Here is a 19930-nt window from a genome sequence, read left to right on the forward strand (position 1 = left end):
CAGGTGCTTCCTGGGCCCTGCCCTCGTGGCCCTCTTGTTGGTCATGTGCCTGTGTGGCGGGGCTCCAGCAGGAGTGTGCGGGTGTGTCACCTGGACACATGCGGGGAGGAGAGCTTGTGGGCTGGGGCAGTCTTACTGTCCCAGTTTCTGTACAGCGCGTGGTGTGGATTCCATGTGTTGCGTTGATTCCTTTTCTTTAATTGATTCAGTTTTGTTACACTTGGAGGAAAGTGTATTAGATACTGACCAATTTCAAAGTGCTATGTTAAAAGTCTTCGTTTTATTTTCTTTTACTTTTTATTGAAGTTTGGTCAATTTACAATGTTATGTTGGTTTCAAGTGTACAGCATAGTGATTCAGTAGTTTTATAGATTATACTCCATTAAAATCAGTACAAAATAATGGCTATAATTGAAATTCTAAATTTTAGACATTTGCTTCTAGCTAGACTCTTCAGGCAGTGAGCAGTTTTGGCTTTTAATCTGCATTTTTATATAGCAGGGCCTGGAGAAAAGGTGTCTCTTGGGATCATAAAACCTACCCTTAACAACACACTTGTGTGCTTGTTTCAAACTCTGACTTGTAGCGTCCATGTGGAAATGTACAGGAGACTTCCGCGCAGCCCAACGTGAACGCGTTGTCCCTCTGCAGGTCAGCAGCAGCAGCAGGGCGGTGCTGGACCCCCGGCCCCAGCAGGCCCTGAAGTGGGCACCGTCCTGGCTTCTGTGCCGATTGTGCTGCAGAGCTGTGTGTGAATGGGTCAGATGGGGCTCTGGTCTCTTCTCGCCTTTACTTCAGACGTCTCTGCACCTTATGTTTGGGACGTGTGACTGGTGAACTGTGTGGGTGGTTTCTAAGTGATTCTGTCTTTTCACTGGGCAGTGAACTCTCTGACATCTGATGTAGTCACCACGGTGCCTGCACTTATGCCAGACGTTTAGTTTGGCCTTTCTGTTGTCTTGCCTGTTTTCTTTTATTTCTCCTTTTTCGCCTTCTTTGGATTGTTTTTTATTGGGGGGTTGGAAAAAATTCTCCCTTTACAGATTTTGAAGTAATAGACGGTTTCTGTTCTTTTAGTGGAGGGCTTATTAAATACAACACTTCATCTACGTCTGAATTTAATCAGCATGTTCACTTTCATCTGGCTTAGTTAAATACTCAAACTCCGTATACTTCCTTAACCCTACGTTCTTGTCATGGTCTTTTTCTTAATTGTAGAATATGCGTAATGTGCCATTTTGACTATTTTTTGGTGGGCGGCTCAGTGGTGTTAATACATTCGTAATGCTGTGCAACCGTCCCGTCATCATCTCCAGAGCTCTTGGCACCTTGTGAAGTGGAAACTCTGCCCATGAAACAGCATCCCCCTCCCCCGGCCACCGCCACTCTCCTCCCGTCTGATGCTGACGGCTCTGCGTGCCTCGTGTACGCGGGCTCAGGTAGCTGTCCTCTGTGATGGCTCGGTTCCCTGCACATGACCCCCTCCAGGCCCGTGCATGTGGCAGCCTGTGTCAGGGTGCCGTTCCTTTTTAAGGCTGAATAATAGTTCACCGTGTGGTTAGACGACATCTGGCGCATCTGTTCCTGTCTGAGACAGTTGAGTTGCTTCCACGTCCCAGCCGCTGTGGAGCTGGGTGTGGGAAGATGATCTCTTTGAGACCCTGTGTCGGTTCTTTTGGGTATATGTGTTCCCAGACATGGGGCGGTTGGTCGTGTAGAAGTTCTGGTTTTGATTTTTTGAGAAACCACCACACTGTTTTGTGCAGCAGCTGCTCCACATTAAATTCTTACCAGCCGCGCACAGAAGTTCTGTTCCTCCATGCCCTTCCTGGCACCTGCTCTAGGTGTCTTTGGAAGTGGCCGTCGTCGCAGGCGTGCAGTGCTTTGTGTGCATTTCTCTTTTTAAAAACAATTTCTGACCCCTCGATTGGTCCTGCCGCCACCCAGGTGGGAGGCACGGTGTGCCCGGGTGGCGCCGCCCCACGACACCCTCTCCCCGCAGCCGCTGCCGCCCCTGGAGCTGGAGGCGCTGCGCCTGAGCCTGAGCGACCTGCACGCGGCGCAGCTGGAGCTGATGCAGGCCAACCTGCAGCGGGAGAAGGAGACGGCGCTGACCGAGCTGCGCCAGATGCTCAACAGCCGGCACGCCCAGGAGCTGGCGCTGCTGCGCAGCCAGACGCGGCGGGAGCTAGAGGAAATGGCACTGCATTGCAGCCGGGAGACAGGTGTGTGGGCGGCGCGGGGCGGCCCGAGGCTGCAGTTCCTATGCTCCCCTGGCCCGGCGCTGCGTCCCGCTCGGCTGTCTCCGCACCTGGCGCCGCACGCCGGCCCTCGACAGGCTGTGTGGTTTCCGGGCCATCAGTGGAGGTGCCTAGCTCACACTGCCCCTCACTGCGCCTGGACCACCTCTCCATGGGCTGATTCTCTGGCCTTGACGTATACTTTTTTTCATTTTAATGTTTCTTGGTACATTTTTTTGTTAGTCACTACTCTTTGTGCAAGTCAGTTTTTTACAAAACAGCTTTACCGAGCTGTAATTCACGTACCATGTGATTCACATGTTTGAAGTGTTTGAAGGGAGCACTCGGTGGCTTTTCGTGGATCCACGGGGTTGGGCAAGCGTATCCCGTCTGCATTTAGGACATTTTTCACACCTAAGGAGACCCTGTGCCCGTTTCCCTGCTCTCCTGCCTGTTTGCTGAGCAGCCTCCCTCTCCCGGGGACCCACCCACCCAGAGGAGCAGCCCCGTGGGGCTTCTCCTTCAGCACCTCCTGCTTCTTCATGTGGGTTTAGGCATTGATGCTCGTTCTCCCCTGCTTTCGTTAAATTTTTAAAATTTGAAACATGGCTATCTTAGTTAAGCCTGTTCCAAGGCTGTTTTCCCCAGGTGCAGCCGCAGAAACAGGCCCGCGGAGAAGCCCACCCCACTCTCCGCTCCCTGAGGCTCTGCCGGGGGTGGGAGGAGGGGTCCTGTGGACCCTGCCTGATGGTGCCATCCTTCCCAGCTACACCCCCACTGTGCACCCCTTTCCTCCACACTCAGCCCGCCATCTGGCCTAGCCCCACCTCCCTCCTCTGTCCCTGGTGCCCACACCTCTTTGCTGGTGTGTCCTCCCTCTCGGGTGGAGAGCTGTTGGGCCCTGCTCCATTTGCTTTTCTTCCACCGCCTAGCCTGGAACCTGGCTTGGAGGGATCCTGGACCACAGGGCTGGGAGCGGAGTGGACGGGCTGAGGTCCTTGTGACCAGAGGGCGTGGGCCAGCCTTGCCCACTTCTCCTGGATTGTCGTGTGGGCTGGATTCTCCTGTCCTCTGCTGTGACATGAATATGACTTGCTAATAAAACTGGACATCGTCACCTTGTTTCTCATAGACGTGTCCCACTGTCCTGTTAATGTTGGCAGGGGTTTGGTGGAGCGGCTGGTGGTGCTGGGAGCCCTCTCGCCTCCTAGGGGATCAGACTGTGGAACAGTCTGAGCCTCGGGAATCTGAGCGACTTTCTTCGTTTCTCTTGCAGCTGAGCTGAAGGAGAAGCTACAGTCGGAAATGGAGAAAAACACCCAGATGATAGAGGTGCTGGGATGGGAAAGTGTCGTTCTGTGCACGCGGTGTTTTTCCTCCTCCCTCCCTCCTACGGGCCCCGCCCGGGCTCCTCACCTCAGTTCTGACAAAGCCTGGTTGAAGCTCAAGCTGTGTCAGTGGGAGCAGGACATGCTCCTTTCCCAGAGCCCCTCGTCCTGCGGTGTCTGTGGCCCGTGTGACTCGAGGCTCTCCACCCTGCCTGGTTTCCTGGGCGGCCCCACGGCCTGGCCCTGGCTGTGCGCCGGCACACCGTGGTCTGGGTGGATGGCCCCGGGGACTCAGGGGAGGTGGTGTGGGACCAGCGTGCTGGCCGCGCCCTGTGGCCGTCCTGCTGCTCCCGCACCGCGCCCCTTCGGGGGCAGGAGCTCTGTTTAGGGGTATCAGAACGGCCCTTTTCTAGGAAGACTCTCACTGAACTCCTGGTCCTCGTGACCTGCCCCTTTCTCAGGGCTACGTCTGTAAAAGAGCCGTTGGCACTGGTGGCGGCGGAGGATGTGGGGGTGGGGCGCGGGTGACGCTGGAGGACATGTGTGACGTCAGAGCACGCGGACGTTTGTGTCCTGGCCACGCTGGCCGGGCCATCCGTGGGGGAGGGCTGTGCCCTGCCCTCTCCCCCTGAGCTGGACCGAGAGGGCTCGTTTCTCAGGGCTCTTGGGACAGAGCCCGGCGCCGGCAGCTTAGGGGTGTCGCAGTGGCGCCCGGGTCTTGGTAGGGGATGGGGGCCTGACCGTCGGCCGAGTCGTGTGCTTTTGCTCAGAGCCTGGTTCTGTTTGTGGCAGGCGGTCCTCGCTCTTGTCCTGGCTGTTGGCCTGCAGGTGCTTCTGTTTCTGTCCCTCTAGAGTAGGGGGGCCGTTGACTGGACCTCCCTAGCCGGGTCCTGGGCTGCTGGCCTGGCCTCGGTGGGGTGACCGCCCACCCAGGGTTTCAGACACATCGTTGATGTTTCTTACTGTGGAGCATCTGCTGTTGGTGGTCACCTCCCTTTTCCTTATTTAACTAGACTCTGAAGCAGGACTGGGAATCCGAGAGAAGTAAGTGCTTGGAAAACCTACGCCGAGAATTACTGGAAAAGCATCAGTCAGAACTGGAGAATTTACAAAACCAGTATAAGAAAGAATTGGCAGAACAGAAAGCTGAGTTGGAGAAGATTTTTCACGCCAAAAATCAGGCTGAACGTGAGTATCTAACTGAAATGAACAAGTGAGGAAGGGACTGCGTTCTCCTGTGTGGCCGGAGAGCAAATGCCCTGCAGCTGGCTGGGCAGCACAGCGTCAGCCTCGGGTCCCTCCTTGGTCACAAGCCCCTCCAATACCTGAACCTCCTGGAGACCTTCGTTTCAGAGAGATTTTTCTGCATGTTCTGCTGCTAAATTGCTGCCCAAGAAGTATCACGCGATTGTTCACGTTTTATCCTGGGTTGCTCGTTGCTCGGCGATAGGTGCCGTCTGTGGGTCAGCGGGCCTGCGTCCCCGCCCCTCTGTCCCCAGAGGGAGCAGGGTTCTGAGAACGGGGTCTAGAAGGAGCCGGGGCGCCCTGCACAGCTGCCGGCGCTGAGGGGGACGCTGGGTCACAGGCTGAGCGAGGTCCGTGCCCGCCCCCAGTTTCCCTCCGGACTCAGGAGGCTCAGCACGAAGCGGCCCTGAGGCAGCTACGCGCGGACCTGCAGCGTGAGCGTGTCCAGTGCCTGGAGGACCTGGAGCTGAAGTTCAGAGAAAGGGAAAAGGAGAGCCAGCTGGAGGTAGGTAGGCGCTCCCGGGTCTGCGTGTCAGCGTGGGCGGGGTCCGGGCTTGGGGTCGTTGCGCGGTCTTTGTTGGCCAGAACTTAAGCCCTGACTGACACACACACGTGTGTATTTATTTAACGGTGGTATGGTTGGTGTACAACACAGTGATTCACAATTTTTAAAGATTATACTCCATTTATAGTCACTGTAAGATAATGGCTACATCCTGGTAGAGTATTTTATACATAGTAGTTTGTACTGTTTTTAAATTTTGTTTGCTTATGTATTTAATTCACACTATTGTATTTTAAAAATTAAAGTATAATTGATGTGCAATATTGCATATTATAGGTGTGCAATTTAGTGGTTCCCAGTTTTTAAAGGCTGTGCTCCACTTACGGTTGTTGTAAAATACTGGCTGTTCCCACGCTGCACACACTTCCATGTACTTACTGTTATCTGATGGTTTGTGCCTCTTGATCCTACACCTCGCCCCTCCTGCTTCCCTCTCCCTGCTGGAAACCACTAGCTTGTTGTCTGCATCTGTGAGTCTGTTTCTGTTTTGTGTATGTACCTGTCTGTGTATGTTTTAGGTTCCACATGAAGTGATACACAGTATTTCTCAGCCTGACTTATTTCACTTAGCACGATGCACTCCAAGTCCATCCACATTGATGAAAATGGCAACATTTCATTCTTTTTTATGGCTGAGTAGTATTCCATTGTATAAATTTACATTTTGTTTATCCAGTCACCTGTAGATGGACACTTGGTTTGCTCCCATGTCTTGGCTGTTGTAAATAGTGCTGCTGTGAGCACTGGGGTGCCGGTGTCTTTTTGAATTAGTGTTCATTTTTTCCCATACTCAGGAGTGGAATTGCTGGGTCATATGGGAGTTCTATTTTTGTTTTTTTAAGGGACCTCCATATTTTAAGCCTTTATTTAAAGAGACTCTCAGCATTTGGTGGAGCTGGTAGGTAACCAGGTCAGGACAGAATCTGTGGGTTTGACCTACACGTGGCATTCAGCCCTGCATGCGAGAACTCGTGTTCTTGGCACTTGGCCCACTTAGTGTCGTGGGCCCTGCCCCAGGGGCTGGGTCAGTCGGGCCCCACATTGTCGTCCTCCTCTTCTAGTTAGAGAACCTCCGGGTGTCCTACGAGGAGCTGCAGGCCCAGTCACAGGAGGAGATCCAGCGCCTGTGGGTCCAGCTGGAGTCTGCCCGGTCCAGCAGGCAGGAGCTGAGTGGTGAGGAGCCTTGTGTTGAAAATTCAGGTCCACAAACAGCTGTATTTGTAACTGTTGAAACCCCCAGCTAGAATCCGATGGCTTTGAAAACCCCAGAAAGTGATTTGTAAACTTCCGTGGAGACTGACGTCTGTGGCTTCAGGGTGGAAATTGTGGGTGGGCGGCCTTGGCTTCATCGCAGGCGAGTCAGGCATGTCTGGAAGCCCCGGTCTCTCCTGCGCTGACTGCACACTGTTCACGTGTGAGGCAGGGCTCGCGGGCGGGCTTGGTTGGGCACCATTCTCAGTGGGCGTTCAGGGTCGCAGATGTGCCTCGCTGCCTCCTGGGTCCCGTGAGCTCCCCTGGGCAGGTGTACTCAGGCCCCTGTGGCCTGGCTCTGGTCTTGGAGGAGAGTGACTCCCCATTCGCTGAGGGCAGCACAGCTGGGTTCTCCTTCTGACTCACACCTGCCCCTGCCTCCTGGGAAGCCAGAGCATCTGTTCTTGCAGGAGGTGCCTTCGGGGTGGTGGGGGGAGGTCATGAGACCCAGGGCAGAGAAACGGGGGCTTTCCTGCCCCCGCTCACCAGATGGCCTGTGACATCTTGAACTGCCTGAGGAGGGTGAGCGTTGCTAGGAACAGAGTTAGGAGAAAGGACCCGAAAGGACGTTTTGGCGGGTGGGTGAGCCCAGCACCTGGTCTGTGGGTCTCTGACGAGGCCATGGGCAGTGCTCGTGGACTGGTGGCTTCATGTGTGCTATCACACATGCGTTTCAGGGTGTGCGTGTTCCACTGAAATCCTCGGGCTTGCCTGTAAGGGCCCTCCAGGGAACTGTGATTTGGACTACGGGGTAGTGACCTGTTTCCATCTGCGTTGTTTGAAAGCTAGTCCCTGGCTGTGGTAGACCGGCTGGCAGCATCCTCTTGATCAGAGGAGTGGTGGTGCCAGTTCTCTCGTGGCCTGTGTTAGCGCTCGTTGCTGCTAACAAAGCACCGCCAGCCCAGCAGCTTACAGCCGCCACGCGCAGTGGCAGGAGGCCTGAGGTGGAGTCCCCTGCAGCCGAAGTCCGGGTGTCGGGCCGCCCTTTGACCTGCTCCCTCGGGTTGTGGTGGAACCCAGGCCCTGTGGTTGTGGGACCGAGGTCCTGCTCTCCTGCTGGTCTTCAACCTACAGGCTGCCCACTGCCCACGTTCCCTGCCCTGCGGCCCCTCTGCCTTCAGAGCCCCCAGCGGCACGTGGAATGTTCCTCACACTTTGGTCCCTCTGACTCTGCCACCAGTTGCCGACGCTCCCTGCCCTTGGGGGCCTGGGGCCCACTGAGGCCACCCAGCTGGCCTCCCCGTGAGGCCCCCGTGTCAGTTCACGGGCTCTGTGACTGGGGCCCCTTTTTACGAGTCTTCTCTGTACACATCCCAGGTCTTAACTGTCTCCTGGTTTTCCCTGAGCGTTTCATTTTAAGATGATCGTTAATTCCGTCCTGTAAAGAGTTACACGAGCAGCTCCTGGCCCGCACATCCCACGTGGAGGAGTTGGAGCGTCTGAGGCGGGACTTCGAGCAGCAGCAGCAGCAGGAGAGGACCAAGCATGAGTCGGAGCTGGGACAGCTGAGGATTTACTTTGAAAAGAAATTAAGGGAGGCTGAGAAAGATTACCAGGAAGACGTGGCCCTGTTCCAGCAGCGGCTGCAGGAGATGGAGGAGGACTCTCTGCTGGAGTCTGTGCAGATCAGGTAGACAGAGCAGTTTCCGCCTTAACCTTGTTTTTGGAATCGGCACCTTGAGCTGAATAGGAGTCTAGTGTGGTCTGTGATTTATGCCAGTGCAGACAAGGCACCTTTTGTTTTAGAAACACTTGATGTTTGGGTCTCGGAACAAGATGTCATATGAGCTGCGAGCTGGTCTGCTCCTCGTGCTGGGCTGTGGGTGGGTGGGCTGCTGGGTCCCCGCGTCTCCCCCGGGCTGTGCCGCTCGCTGAGTTGTCACTGTCACGGTCAGATCTGCACAGCTGTCGGTCGTCCTGTCCTCGGCACAGAAGTAGGATTCCAGGGACAGAGCTGGGATCGGTGGGAAGGTGCCACGTGGGAAGGTCTTAAAACGTATTTCTCCCTCAATTCATCCAGGGCCCCTTCAGGAGAGATGTCTGGAAAAGAGAGAGACCACCTTGATCAGCTCAGCCTTCATCTGGAGCAGCACGAGGTGACGGGCGGCCTTGCGTTCTGTTGAGGGGTAGCTGACGTGTAACGTCCATTTTGGGCGCACAGCGTGACGGCTCCCTGCCTGGCTGTGTCGTGAGGCAGTCGCCACAGTTGTCATTTTTTTCCCCTTGTGGTGAGAATTTTTAAGACCTGCTCTCTTAGCAGCTTTCAGACACAGAACAGACAGGCGCCCCCAGGACTTGTCTACCTCTGACTAGAGGTCTGTGTCTTTTGACCCTTCACCCATTTCACCCGCGCCGACCCCTGGCCAGTGTCTCTGGCTGCAGCTCTGTGGTTGTCACGAGGCCGAGTGTCTTCTCCCTTGTCTGGTCATCGCTGCGTGTTCCCACGCCTTGTCTGAGGCCGGAAGCCCCGAGCCCCCGGCTCCTCCGCACCGTTCTCAGGGCATCGCAGCGTCTCCCTGTGTTTTCCTCTGGTTCTTTCGACTTAGGGTTTGTCTTGGTCGTTTGTCCGGCAGGAGGAGACTCGCTCCCTTTTCTTCCCCAAACAGCAAGTGGTCTTGGGCCGACTGCTGGGCCCGCCGTGTACTAGTTGTCGGGCTGCTCACTCCTTGGCCACGTGAAAGCATGAGCCTCAATTTAAATGTTAACTCGAGCTTGTTGAGAGCCTGGTGTTTAGGTTGACATGACTTGTGTGAGTGGCTTTTGAGGGAAAGGGGGTGACTGGTTGTGTTTCGAGGGGTGTCAAAACACCCTCATGGGAGGTGTCAAAGTGGCACTGAGCCCCTCTGCCCTCCTTCCCTCCCTCCCTCCAACAGGGACACTCGGGCTGGGCCCTGTCAGGCTGGTCACGGCAGTGACTTCGTGGGTGGGCCCAGCTCCCGGCTCTGGACGGGAAGTGCAGGGCAGGGGTGAGGAGAGACCTGGGAGCCCCGTGGCTGAGCAGGGCAGCCTTGGCCAAGGCCCTGGACACGTGGCTGGTCAGGGAGGCCTGACCTGGGGCGGGGAGGGTGAGGACGGAGTCTGGTGGGCAGGCGAGCGGGTGTGGCGGAGGCGCCAAGTCTGCGGGTCAGCCTCAGTGGGTGCACCCTCCCGCTTCTGCAAACAGGTGGGGCAGCAGATGGTGTGGACATGGTGATGAGGGAGGCAGGTGGGGACTTGTTGCGAGGTTTGCTCTGTGCTTTCCCCGCAGGAGAGCCTGTGTTTGCCACGATTAGAAGAAAACCGCTGGGGCCAGCTAGCAGCGCGGAAGTGCTGCCCGGAGGTCCAGCAGGATGCGGACCTCGTGGGCCCCCTGGCATTGGAGGGGGAGCAGCTTGTGGGGCCCTCAGAAGAGCCCGACCAAGGTGTGTGCCTTTCTGTGCTGCTGGTCCTGGGTGTCGGCCAGCGGGGAATGTTCTGGACACCTGCACATGCTGCCTGTGCTCCAGAGGGCTGGTGCTGAGGCCCCAGGGGGTCGAGGGGCAGGCCAGGCATGTCAGGAGGGGCCTGTCTAGGTAGCAGCGTGGCGGCTGGGGACAGAGAAGCTCTGTCGTCCCCAGGGCGCGGCCGGTGGGGCCCAGGAGAGCAGATGGGAGGCCGGCCCTGGACCCGGAGTCCAGGAGAGGGCGGGCGCTGCTGCCTTCCTGCATGGGGCTGAGGTGGGGCAAAGGGTCCCAGCATGAGGGCCAGCAGGTCTGGGTCCCCTGGGGGCTCTGGCACAAGGCCCCTCCTCTCTGCTCCTCACCCTGCTCTTTCCTGCTTGAGAGGTGCTCTGCGGGCACCTCTTGGCACGTTCCAGTCGCTGGGCCCTGGTGGAAGTGCCCTGAGCGCCTCGGCCACGCTTGGCTCCTTCTCGAGCCCAGGACGGTAATAGGCCCTGGCAGAACTGCTCTGGGGGCCGGGTCCCTGCGGCCCAGAGCTCCCTTCCTCTGTGAGTCGGCTGGCACCCAGACTGGAGGAGCAGCAGCGGGTGTGGGCAGCTCAGGACGGGCTGCTGTCTGGGCCCGGGGCACAGTGACCCCTGCAGTGACCGCTCGGCTGAAGGTCCACTTCTGACACCAAGCCCACCCAGGGTCAGAATCAGAGGGGATGTTGTCTGAGGCTTTTGGAGGTAGGTGGCCTGTCCAGCCTGAAGCCCCGCCCTGTCCCCGCAGAGCTCACCCAGGTGCCCCTTCTGTGTGCGCAGAACGGGGCCCTGGAGGCACAGGCACAGGTGGTGGCCGGAGTCTCAGACTTGGAACCTGAGCACAAGGCTCCGCTCTCACTGCTTCAGACGTTGCTCCAGGAAGAAATCGACCTCCTAAGGGTGGAGAATAGAAATCTGCGTGAAAAGCTGCAGTGTGAGGCCCGCCTGAGGGAGGACTTGGAGGAGGTAAGTTGAAACCCCTCACCGCGCAGCGCCCACCGCAGCCTCGTGGGGACCAGAGGGCCCTCCCTGGAGTGCTCATGGGGTCTTCCTTGGGGCCTGTTGCGCCTTCCACCGGGGAGGTGTGCCGCCTCCAGGCCTCTGCATCTCCCGGAGTGTCCTCAGCCCCCAGCTCTTCCCGCTGGCCACGGTCGTGCTTCTGTGGGGCATACAGGCTGCTCGCTCACTGAGCTGAGACGTGAGCTGCCCTGAGTGACTAGCGGCCTCCCTGGGGGCCGGCGGGGCCCGGCCTCACTGTGCCGCAGGGCCCGGCAGGAGCTGTTCTTCCCGGGCTCTTCCCGGTGGGGCTGCCTCGGGGTCTCATTCTCCACGGAGCAGAGTTTCATAGAAGCCGCTACTACCCGCAAGGCCAGTTGTGTGTTATCCCCATACTAAGGCGGGGTGAGGACAGGGGCAAGGCTGACTCCGGACTGAGGTCTGTGGAGGGCCTGTGGCCCCAGCCGGGCAGCTCCTCCGCCAGCCTCTGCAGCTGTCGGCACTCGGCCTGAGCCCAAACCTGAACCCTAACTCAAGGACAGACTTGCCTCGACGGCCTTTGACGTTCCTGGACCACCCCTTTATCCACTTACATAAATTACTAGAAGAGCGGTGTGGAGTTATCCGTCTCTCCCTTTAATCGTCGGCTTTTGCTGTGACACGTTGAAGCTCTGATATTCCGCATGACACACTTACGACTGTTACGTCTTCCTGAGAAGTGGACCCTTTTGTCATCAGTGAAGCGACCCCCTTTGCCCCGGTGGTGTCTGTGCTGAAATCTGCTTGTTTCTTTATTCACGTGCTTGTTCCAAGCTTTGCTTGTGTCTTGTTGATGGTGTGCCTCTTCCTGTCCATTGTCCTTTTAATCTAGTGACAGTATCGACTGAGGTTAGTGCCGACCCCACCGGTTAAGGTCTCGGCTCCACAGGATGCCCCCGCCCTCAGAGGCCAGCCCTTCCCTTTCTGGGTGCGGGGCTGTCCCGCGTCTGCGCACGCGTGTGTAGTCAGGGTTGGCCAGGGCGCGTGTGATCGCAGAGTTTGCAGCTCTCCTCCTCGGCTCCGTCCTCACAGGCCCCCTCCCTTCCTGGCTGCTCTGGTTCAAACAAGTAGGACTTGGGGTTGTGGGGTGGTTTCTGTGCGCACTGCTTGGAGGGGTCAGCCCCACAGGGCCGCATCTTTGTTCTGGGCCTCAGGCCCGACCCCAGGGTCTTTCCTGGACCTTATGCAGAGTCTGCAGTCGTGTCTGGGAGCGTCGGCCTGATGAGAGCTGACCCTCAGCCGTCACCATGGGCAGGCCCTCAACTGTGTTCTAACAACTCGAGTAAGGAGTTGAGGTCAAGCTTGCATACCTTTTTGGTCTGGTTTTACTTCTTTCTGATCATCAGTTGACCTGCTTTCTTTCCTTTTTTGAACGTTTGAGTGTTTGCCTACGTTCCGCTTCCTGACTCACCTCCCTTCCAAAGGCCCCTTTGAGAGCATTGATTCTAGCCCATCAGCCTCTCGCTCGGTCCCTGTGACCCTGGAGCGTGAGCCGTGTGTTCGGGGCCTGACCCTGCCCGCTGCTGCTCTCCTGTGGCGCGCGGTCCCCCGGCCGACGGTGGGTTCTCTGTGTGCGGGTTGGCCTTCCCCTTGACCGTGGGCCCCGATGCGTCTGCTTTCCCCTGTGCTGGTCTTGGCACAGCAGAGGAGGTGCCCCACACGTGTGCCCAGGCTTGCCCGCCCCGCAGATAATAGACGGTCCCGGCTGCCTGGATGGGGACACGTTTTACTTAAGCAAATGGTTTTAAGTCTGTTCGCATTAGGCCCCTTCATTCCTGCCAGTGCAGACACATTGCCGTTGCTGTGCTCAGCACCGTGCCCGTGTGCTGCGCGACTTCTCTGTCTCCAGACGTGTTTTGGGTCATTGCTGCCAATGGTCTTTTCAGTTAACTTGTTCCCTCTTAAGTGGAATCGTGCTGTCTACAGGGAAAACATAATTTAGTAGAAGATCACCAGGCAGAACTGAAGAGCGCTGAGGAGAGGATCGAGCTGGTGAAACAAGAGCTCAGAGACAGAGAGGCAGAGTGGAACGTCACCAGCGAGGGCCTGAGGCGAGGCGCGGAGGAGAGGCTGGCACGGGTGCTCCTGGACCTGCGGGAGCAGGCAGAATCCGAGAAGCGGTCCTTGACAGACAGGTTTGAGCTTCGAGAAGCTGAAATGAGGCAACTTCAGGACCAGCAGGCGGCCCAGATCCTGGCCCTGGAGGGGTCCCTGACGGAGCAGCAGGGCCGCCTGCGGCAGCTAGAGCTCGGCCTTGCCGGGGACGAGTCTCTGCGGTGCAGCCAGTGTGGCCGGGAGCTGGCCGGTGGCCTGGGCCCAGCGGACCGGGAGCGGGAGCCAAAGGAGGACGGTGACCCTCGGCTGCAGCCGGCCCAGAGCAGGTGGGTGACGTCCCGTGTCCGGGCTGGGCGTGGCTGGGCGTGCGGCCTTCTCGTCATCTGTGCTCTCCGCATCTGTTACGGCTCCGGCAGCAGAGCCGAGGCCTCGTTTACTGCAAGGCCGTGCAGCCTATTCATCAGGTTTCTTCTGTACTTTAAACTCAAACAGATGTTCTTTTCAACACACGCCTTTTTCTAAGCTGTTTGCCCACTTCCCTGAAGTTTTAAGCAAACGTAGAACGTGACTTGGTTTGGTGCCTCTTTGCAAACCTGGGCTGTAGTGGGGTTGCGAGGTTGGAGGTCGTTGGAGCTGTTGGTTCTGCTGCTCGTGTGCGAGGGAGATGCGGGCGGGAGCTGCTCTGGGGTCTGAGAATCCGTCAGGTCCCGGCCCACCGTGTGTGAGCTGGACGGACACGACGCAACGTGCAGACTCACGAGGCCTCCGTGTCCTCCCTGTGTGGGGCGGTCGGCGGAAGGGCGTGCGCGGGCTCTGGGGACAGTGAGCACAGAGAGCCCAGCCCAGCCCTTGTCACCCGTGCGCACCGATGTGCACTGGGCGCCCCCTTCCTGCTGGGGTCCGGGTGCTTCCATCAGAAAGGCGTCTTCCTGCTCGTCTGCCAGCCGGTGCCACCAGCAGCTCTTTGAATTCACGTCCCCGCTGTACCCTGAAGAGCTGTCTCAGGTCCTCTGATGTTCTGTGCGGCCCCGCGGCTCCCCGGAGCGATCCCGCCGCCTTCCCTGTCGAGGCACTCTCTTTGCTGAGTTGTAGTCAGGCCTGCTTTCCCGGGGTGTCTGGTGGAAACGCGTGTGTGATTTCTTGCTGGGGATCCTGTGTCTCCCCCCTCCCCCCTGTCAGTCTGACTGGGGACGGTCTGGCCTCTGAGCTCCTCCGGCTTCGTGGGCCCCATCACTCTCTGCTCCCTGCTGGCTGTGGGCTCTCGGACCGTTTGCAGCAGAGAGAGGCACAGTCAGATCCAGGAGGGGGGGGGGTCTTCCCAGGAAGGGTGGTGCTTCCCGCAGGAAACGTGGGGCTGGAGCACTTGTGACCATGCTGGTGTTCTATGTTCTTTTGGCTGGTCACCTCAGATTCTTAGGAGAATGTCGAGAAGTCACAGAGAAGTTCATTGAGGAGCGAGATGCCTTCCTGCAGGAGGCCCAGGAGAAGCACTCCAGCGAGCTCCAGCTCCTCCGGGAGAGACACCAGCAGCTCGTCCTGTCCTTGAGGGCCGAGCTGGAGACCAGGCACCAGGCTGAGCTTGAAGAGCTGCGGGCTTCATTCCAGAGTGAGCGGCGGGCTCGATCAGACGCTCGAGAGGCTGAACTGCAGGCAGAACTTGCTGCAGAAATCAGGGCTTTGGAGGCCAGGCATGTGTCACACCTGGACTCTCTGGAGTCCCGTTATCTGTCTGAGATCCAGACCTTGCGGGGCCAGCACAGACGGGCCCTGGAGCTGCTGCGGGTGGACCTGGAGGAGCAGCTGCAGAAGGAGGCCGCTCCTCACCACGTGATCCTGACCCGGGCTTTCGAGAAGCTGGAGCTGCAGCAAGAAGATGCGCCTGCGTCCGCAGAGGAGCTGGGCATGGCGCGTGCAGGAGCCCTGCGGGGGGCTCACCAGGTGAGGCGGGTGTTGGGGTAGCGGGCTTTCAGGTGCGTTTGGTCCCGGGCTCCTGGAAGGCTTGGGTCTCTGGTCCTGGAGAACGTGCCGCCGCGTGTGGTGCTCTCCATGGGGCCCCAAGGTTTGGGTGCTCCTTGGGCCTTGGGTGGGCGACCCCCGTGCACTAGCCTCGTGTCCCGCGTCAAGGGCAGCAGCTGCTTTTCTGGAGGCGGTCTCTGCGGGAGGCCCTGCCGCCCTGGCTGGTGCCCAGCCTTCCTCTCCTGTGACCCATGGCGCCTGTCTCAGGAACAGGACACGTTTATTTGGCCTGGAAGTTTGTCACATAGCGTGAAGTCAGGATGGGGTTTCACCTCCTCGCCGCGGATGGCTGCTGTGTGCCCTGCAGGGCTAGGTGTGTGCACCAGGCCTGGAGTGGGGGTGGCGCAGGTGGGGGCAGGTGGTGGCGGGTGCTGCCCGTGAGGTGGCAGAACGATCCGCAGCGATGGTATGGTTGATTAAAAGTCGCCGTTCTGGTGAATTAATGCTTCGTTGCATATTTAAACTAGACATTCCAAGTCGTAAAGCAGGAGATCTGCACCTCGTGAGAGCACGAGGACCAGGAGGAGCTGTCCCTCTGGACTGAGACACGCTCCATGCGGAGGTTTGTGGGAGGGGCTCTGCTCCAGAAGTTAGTGTATCGTTTGCCTCCGTTCAGCGTGTCTCTGGATGGGAGGAAGGAAGCAGCCTCGCCTTGATAGGTGTGGTGGCTTCATTGTATGGGTGGCTCTCCAGTCTAGTGTGGTCTGCGGGCAGGATCTCCCATGAATTCCTGATTCCGGAGCAGGGCCAGTTCTGCGTGGGGTAGAGGGACTGTCACGTGTCTGAGCCTCTGGCCTGTCCCTGCGTTTGGGCCCCAGAACTTCTCCCTGGAAGCAGCTGGAGCCCCGTCGGCCTTGAGGTCTGGTCTAGAGGGCCTTCTGGTGCTGGGACGGGGCCCCCAGCAGGTCCGAGCTTCACGAGCCTCAGGCCCTCGATTGTCATCTTCAGTTTCCTTCCACGCAGACAGACAGACCAGTAGATGCCACGGGGAACACGGCTTCTTCCCAGCCCGTGGATTTAATTCTGATTCTCTTGGTTTACGTGGTTTGAAGATAATGACGTTGTGAGAGCACACCGAGACAGAGGAAAGTATGTTTTACACACAAAACCTGTGTATTTAAAACTACGATTTAATTGTATTAGTGCAAAATTCGATTGTAGGAAGCAGGTGGGAGGTGTGTGGTGGGGGATGGGTGTGTGGGATGCAGCGCCCTGTGGACACGCTCGGCAGGAGGAGTTCAGGGACACGCGTGAGATGCAGAAGCAGCAGGTGCCCCAGGAAGGCTGCGCAGGGGGGCGGCTCTGATCGACGGTGTGGCTCCTCCTGGGCTGAGCGGCTTCCAGGACGGCCTTGGGGCAGACTCTGGCTTGCAGCCCGAGCGTTTGTGAAGCCCCCTCTGTGGGCTGGGCCCCATGGCCGGCGCGCAGGGGTCAGCTGGGGTCGTGTCAGGTCCAGAAGTGGGCACCTGTGCCAAGTGCCCCACAGGCGCTACCAGCTCTGCACCCCATGCTGCACCCCGTAACCTGGGGCCCATGATCCCACCCAGGGACATGACCCTGCACGGACTCCACCCCGCACCCTCTGACCGCCGTCCTCGCCCTGGTTCTCGCAGTCCCGGCCACATGCTGCCTCCTGTTCTGGAGCAGCCTGGCCGTGCGCTCCTCTGCACTTGTCTGTGTCCGCTGCCTGCACTCTCCTGCCCTCGCATCCTTCTCATCAAATGCCTTCTCAGTGAGCCCTTCGGATGGCCCCCTCGGGACTCCCAGCCCCCTGCGGCAGCAGCGCGGCCCCCGTGTGGGGCTTGCCGGGCTTACACTCTGTCCGCCCCGCGTCCCTGGCCCGCAGCGACGCCCAGGCCGTGGCCTCCTGGCAAGCGGGCCCAGAGGGTTTGGTGCCAAGGGACCGACTCTGCTCGTCCCCTCTGCAGACCTCTTTAGGGCAGTTGTCGCCGAGGTGTCTGAGGTCCTGCCACACCGGGTTACGACCTCAGAGGTCAGGGGGTGGAGAGGGCGACAGGACCCGCCTGTGGTGCACCCGGAGGGTGGAGTCCGGGAGGGGTCCCTGAGTGGGTCAGTCCCACGCGTGGGCCACTTGGTGGCCGGATGGAGGGGTGGAGGCGACTGCGCCAGTCGAGGCAAGAGCTGAGCCAGGCTCTCGGGAAGCCTGGAGATGGGGGGCCTGCTGAGGGTGGGCCAGGCCCTCCTGGGAAGTGCTCCTCGGGTCTGCTGGAGCCAGACTAGGGGCGCTGGGAGGGGCCCAGCGAGGCTGTGGTGCCTGCACTGCCTGAGGGGGCGGGTGGGGTGGGTCTGGCTGTGTGGGAGGAGGTGGCAGCGGCTGCCCGGGCACCCTCGCTGTGGGAGTGGAGGCTGGAGCAGGCGGGCTCTTTGGGTCTGCTGACTGCGTCCACACGGACCCTGCTTCCCTCGGCAGACGCTCCTGGTACTCTGCACACGCTGTGGCTGCTTCTTCCGATTTTTACACTTGGTGCATCAAAATGTGAGTGAGCAGTGTGCCAGGTTGTGAGGCTGTCCTTCTGGTGCAGTCTCACAGAGCAGCTGGAGCCCTCTGAGCACGTGGGACGCCATGGAGGCTGGGACCTGGCCAGGTCCTCGTGACCCGAGTGGGGCTCACGGCCTCAGTGCCCTTCGAGTTGGTGCAGGGGATGCCTCGCCGCCACCGCCCGTCGTGTCTCGTCCCTGCGGGCCGGAGGGCTCTGTCCTCGGACTTGAACTGCTGGTGCCTCCGTGTCTCCTGGTCTCTCTGGGCGTGAGAACAGTGGGTGTTTTACGTGAAGCGTGTGCAGAGTTACTGCTCAGGTTATAAACCTTTGCGAGGGCTGTTTGTATGGGGCTTTTCAAAAGGACGTGCTGACGTCTCATCTCTGACTACGAAGTAGGCCCTAGCGATCACCTGGGCTCCTAGATTAAAGTCGCGGTCTTAGCTGTGTGTGTGCACCTTGACTGCTCTGAAGTTAGTTTTTGAACTGTTTCTTTGTGTGAAAGTTCCCAGAGTGAGAATGAGGGGAGGCGACAAGAACCAAGGGAAGCGCAGGAGTGAGATTCATCCCCTTTGGATGAAAAGCCTGGGAGTTGGCACTTTTCTTGATTTGCTCCTTGAACACTGACCTGCCCTGGATCGGGCCACTCTGGGTGGGTTTCCCCGGCTTGAAGGGATGAACGAGGGGAGGCCTGTGCCCCAAGATGGCGCAGAGACACGCTCCGGTGTGATCCTGGCTGAGACCAGGCGCTCAGCTGGTCACCGACTGCGTCACACAAACCATCTTCTCTCCACAGCGTCTTCCTGCTCAGTTTCATTTAAAAGAATAAAGCCCTCTCCGTCCCACAAGCCCCCAGTGCCCCTCACTGTCAGCCAGTGGCCGTCACAGAGGGTCCAGCGGCTGCCAGAGCTGTCCCACCACGGATCCCGTGTGGGTCCTGCCGCCCCGGCCGTTCCTCCACGTTCGCATTGCTCTCGGGCTGAGCAGGTCCGTGGGTGCCGGGGGCCCCGCGTGCCCGGCCCCCTGAGAGTCTCCCGACGGCCCCCCTGGGCAGGGATACGGGTCCGAGAGCCTAGGACTTTCGCGTGAGGCCAAGCCCCGTCCTGCTGGCTGGGTCTGCGGGTGTTGGGGTGACCGAGCGGGCGCCCATCCTCCGCTTCGGTGTCGGTGCTCGTTCCTGCCTCCTCTGGCAAGGCCACCCTGCCGCCTGCCCTTCCTGGGGCCTTTCCTGCTTCCCGGCTGGCAGTGCTCTGCCCTCTGCCCTGCAGAGGGGCTGTGTTCACCCTGCCACCTCGTTGACTCCTGGCCACACCGGTCCTCACGTTGCTCGCTCAGCTTCGACTGAACACAGAGGGCATTTGGAAGAACTTTTCTAGTCGGGGGCATGTTTGTTCAAGTGCATTATCCCTTTTGTTTGCTCCCAAGAACGTGAGTGTTAGATACAGTTTTAGTGACCCTGTTTGTCCAGCTGATTTCGCACACACACAAAACTGGCTTTGTGGGGACATGGGGCCTGCTGTTTTACTTAATTGGAGAAAGCTTCACGGACAGAGCAGAAGAGTTCAGGAGACCTCTGGATGCGGTGGCCCACGGGGCTAGTGGCAGCCTCAGTGCCTCCTTCTCCATCCTAACCCACAGGATTGACGGTGCTCCCCTAGGTTCCTCACATGTCCACCCATGTCCCAGCCTCTGCCTGTGCTGCTCAAATCAGGACCCACACGGGCCTCGCTTTACTGCCCCCCCATGAGGTTGCAGAGCGTCCCTCGCTCCAGAGCCATGTCTGCACATGGGCGGATCCGGGTTCCTGTCCTGGGGAGAGTCCCCTGGGTGGGTGTGTGCCTCCTGGTCTCCCTCAGGCTTGCTCGCAGGCAGATGTCCTCAGAGCCTTGCTGGCGTCTCCTGGGAGGCTGTGGTCACTGTCCCCAAATAGCAGGGACGAGCTGTATGTCCGCCGCAAATACCCCTGCACCTGTCGTAGAAGCCGTCACTTGTCAGAAGAGCTGTTTGCCGTGCGTGTGAGGCGATCGGATTACCTTCCAGGTCACTTCCCTTTGCAGACTGCTTGTGAGAAAAGTTCCCTGAAAACGTAAGCCTGATTCCGTTTTCTTAGAGATAAGCACCCCGTGAAGAAGTTCCCCTTGCGCTGGTGCCACTGGGCAGCGGAGGGAGGGCAGCGCCTGACCACAGCGTGACCGCCAGGCGCGCCCAGGCAGGCTCGCCTCTCTTGGGAAAAAGATGTGTTCATGTGACTTTTG

General features: G+C 58.8%; 1 protein-coding gene across 1 annotated transcript in view; it reads left to right on the forward strand.

Annotated features, from left to right (window-relative positions):
• The window catches only part of PCNT (pericentrin), a 76132-nt gene that overhangs the window by 4745 nt on the left and 51457 nt on the right, over window positions 1-19930 (forward strand). Inside the window, exons 3-15 of the mRNA XM_072970887.1 lie at window positions 652-704; window positions 1948-2225; window positions 3517-3572; window positions 4582-4756; window positions 5182-5318; window positions 6440-6551; window positions 8016-8259; window positions 8650-8725; window positions 9877-10030; window positions 10820-11037; window positions 13033-13487; window positions 14571-15099; window positions 19532-19690. Coding sequence (XP_072826988.1) covers window positions 652-704; window positions 1948-2225; window positions 3517-3572; window positions 4582-4756; window positions 5182-5318; window positions 6440-6551; window positions 8016-8259; window positions 8650-8725; window positions 9877-10030; window positions 10820-11037; window positions 13033-13487; window positions 14571-15099; window positions 19532-19690 — 2646 coding nt within the window. The remainder of the gene's footprint in view (window positions 1-651; window positions 705-1947; window positions 2226-3516; window positions 3573-4581; window positions 4757-5181; window positions 5319-6439; window positions 6552-8015; window positions 8260-8649; window positions 8726-9876; window positions 10031-10819; window positions 11038-13032; window positions 13488-14570; window positions 15100-19531; window positions 19691-19930) is intronic.

Source organism: Vicugna pacos, chromosome 1, assembly GCF_048564905.1.
Source record: "Vicugna pacos chromosome 1, VicPac4, whole genome shotgun sequence".
NCBI classification, from domain to species: Eukaryota; Metazoa; Chordata; class Mammalia; order Artiodactyla; family Camelidae; genus Vicugna; species Vicugna pacos.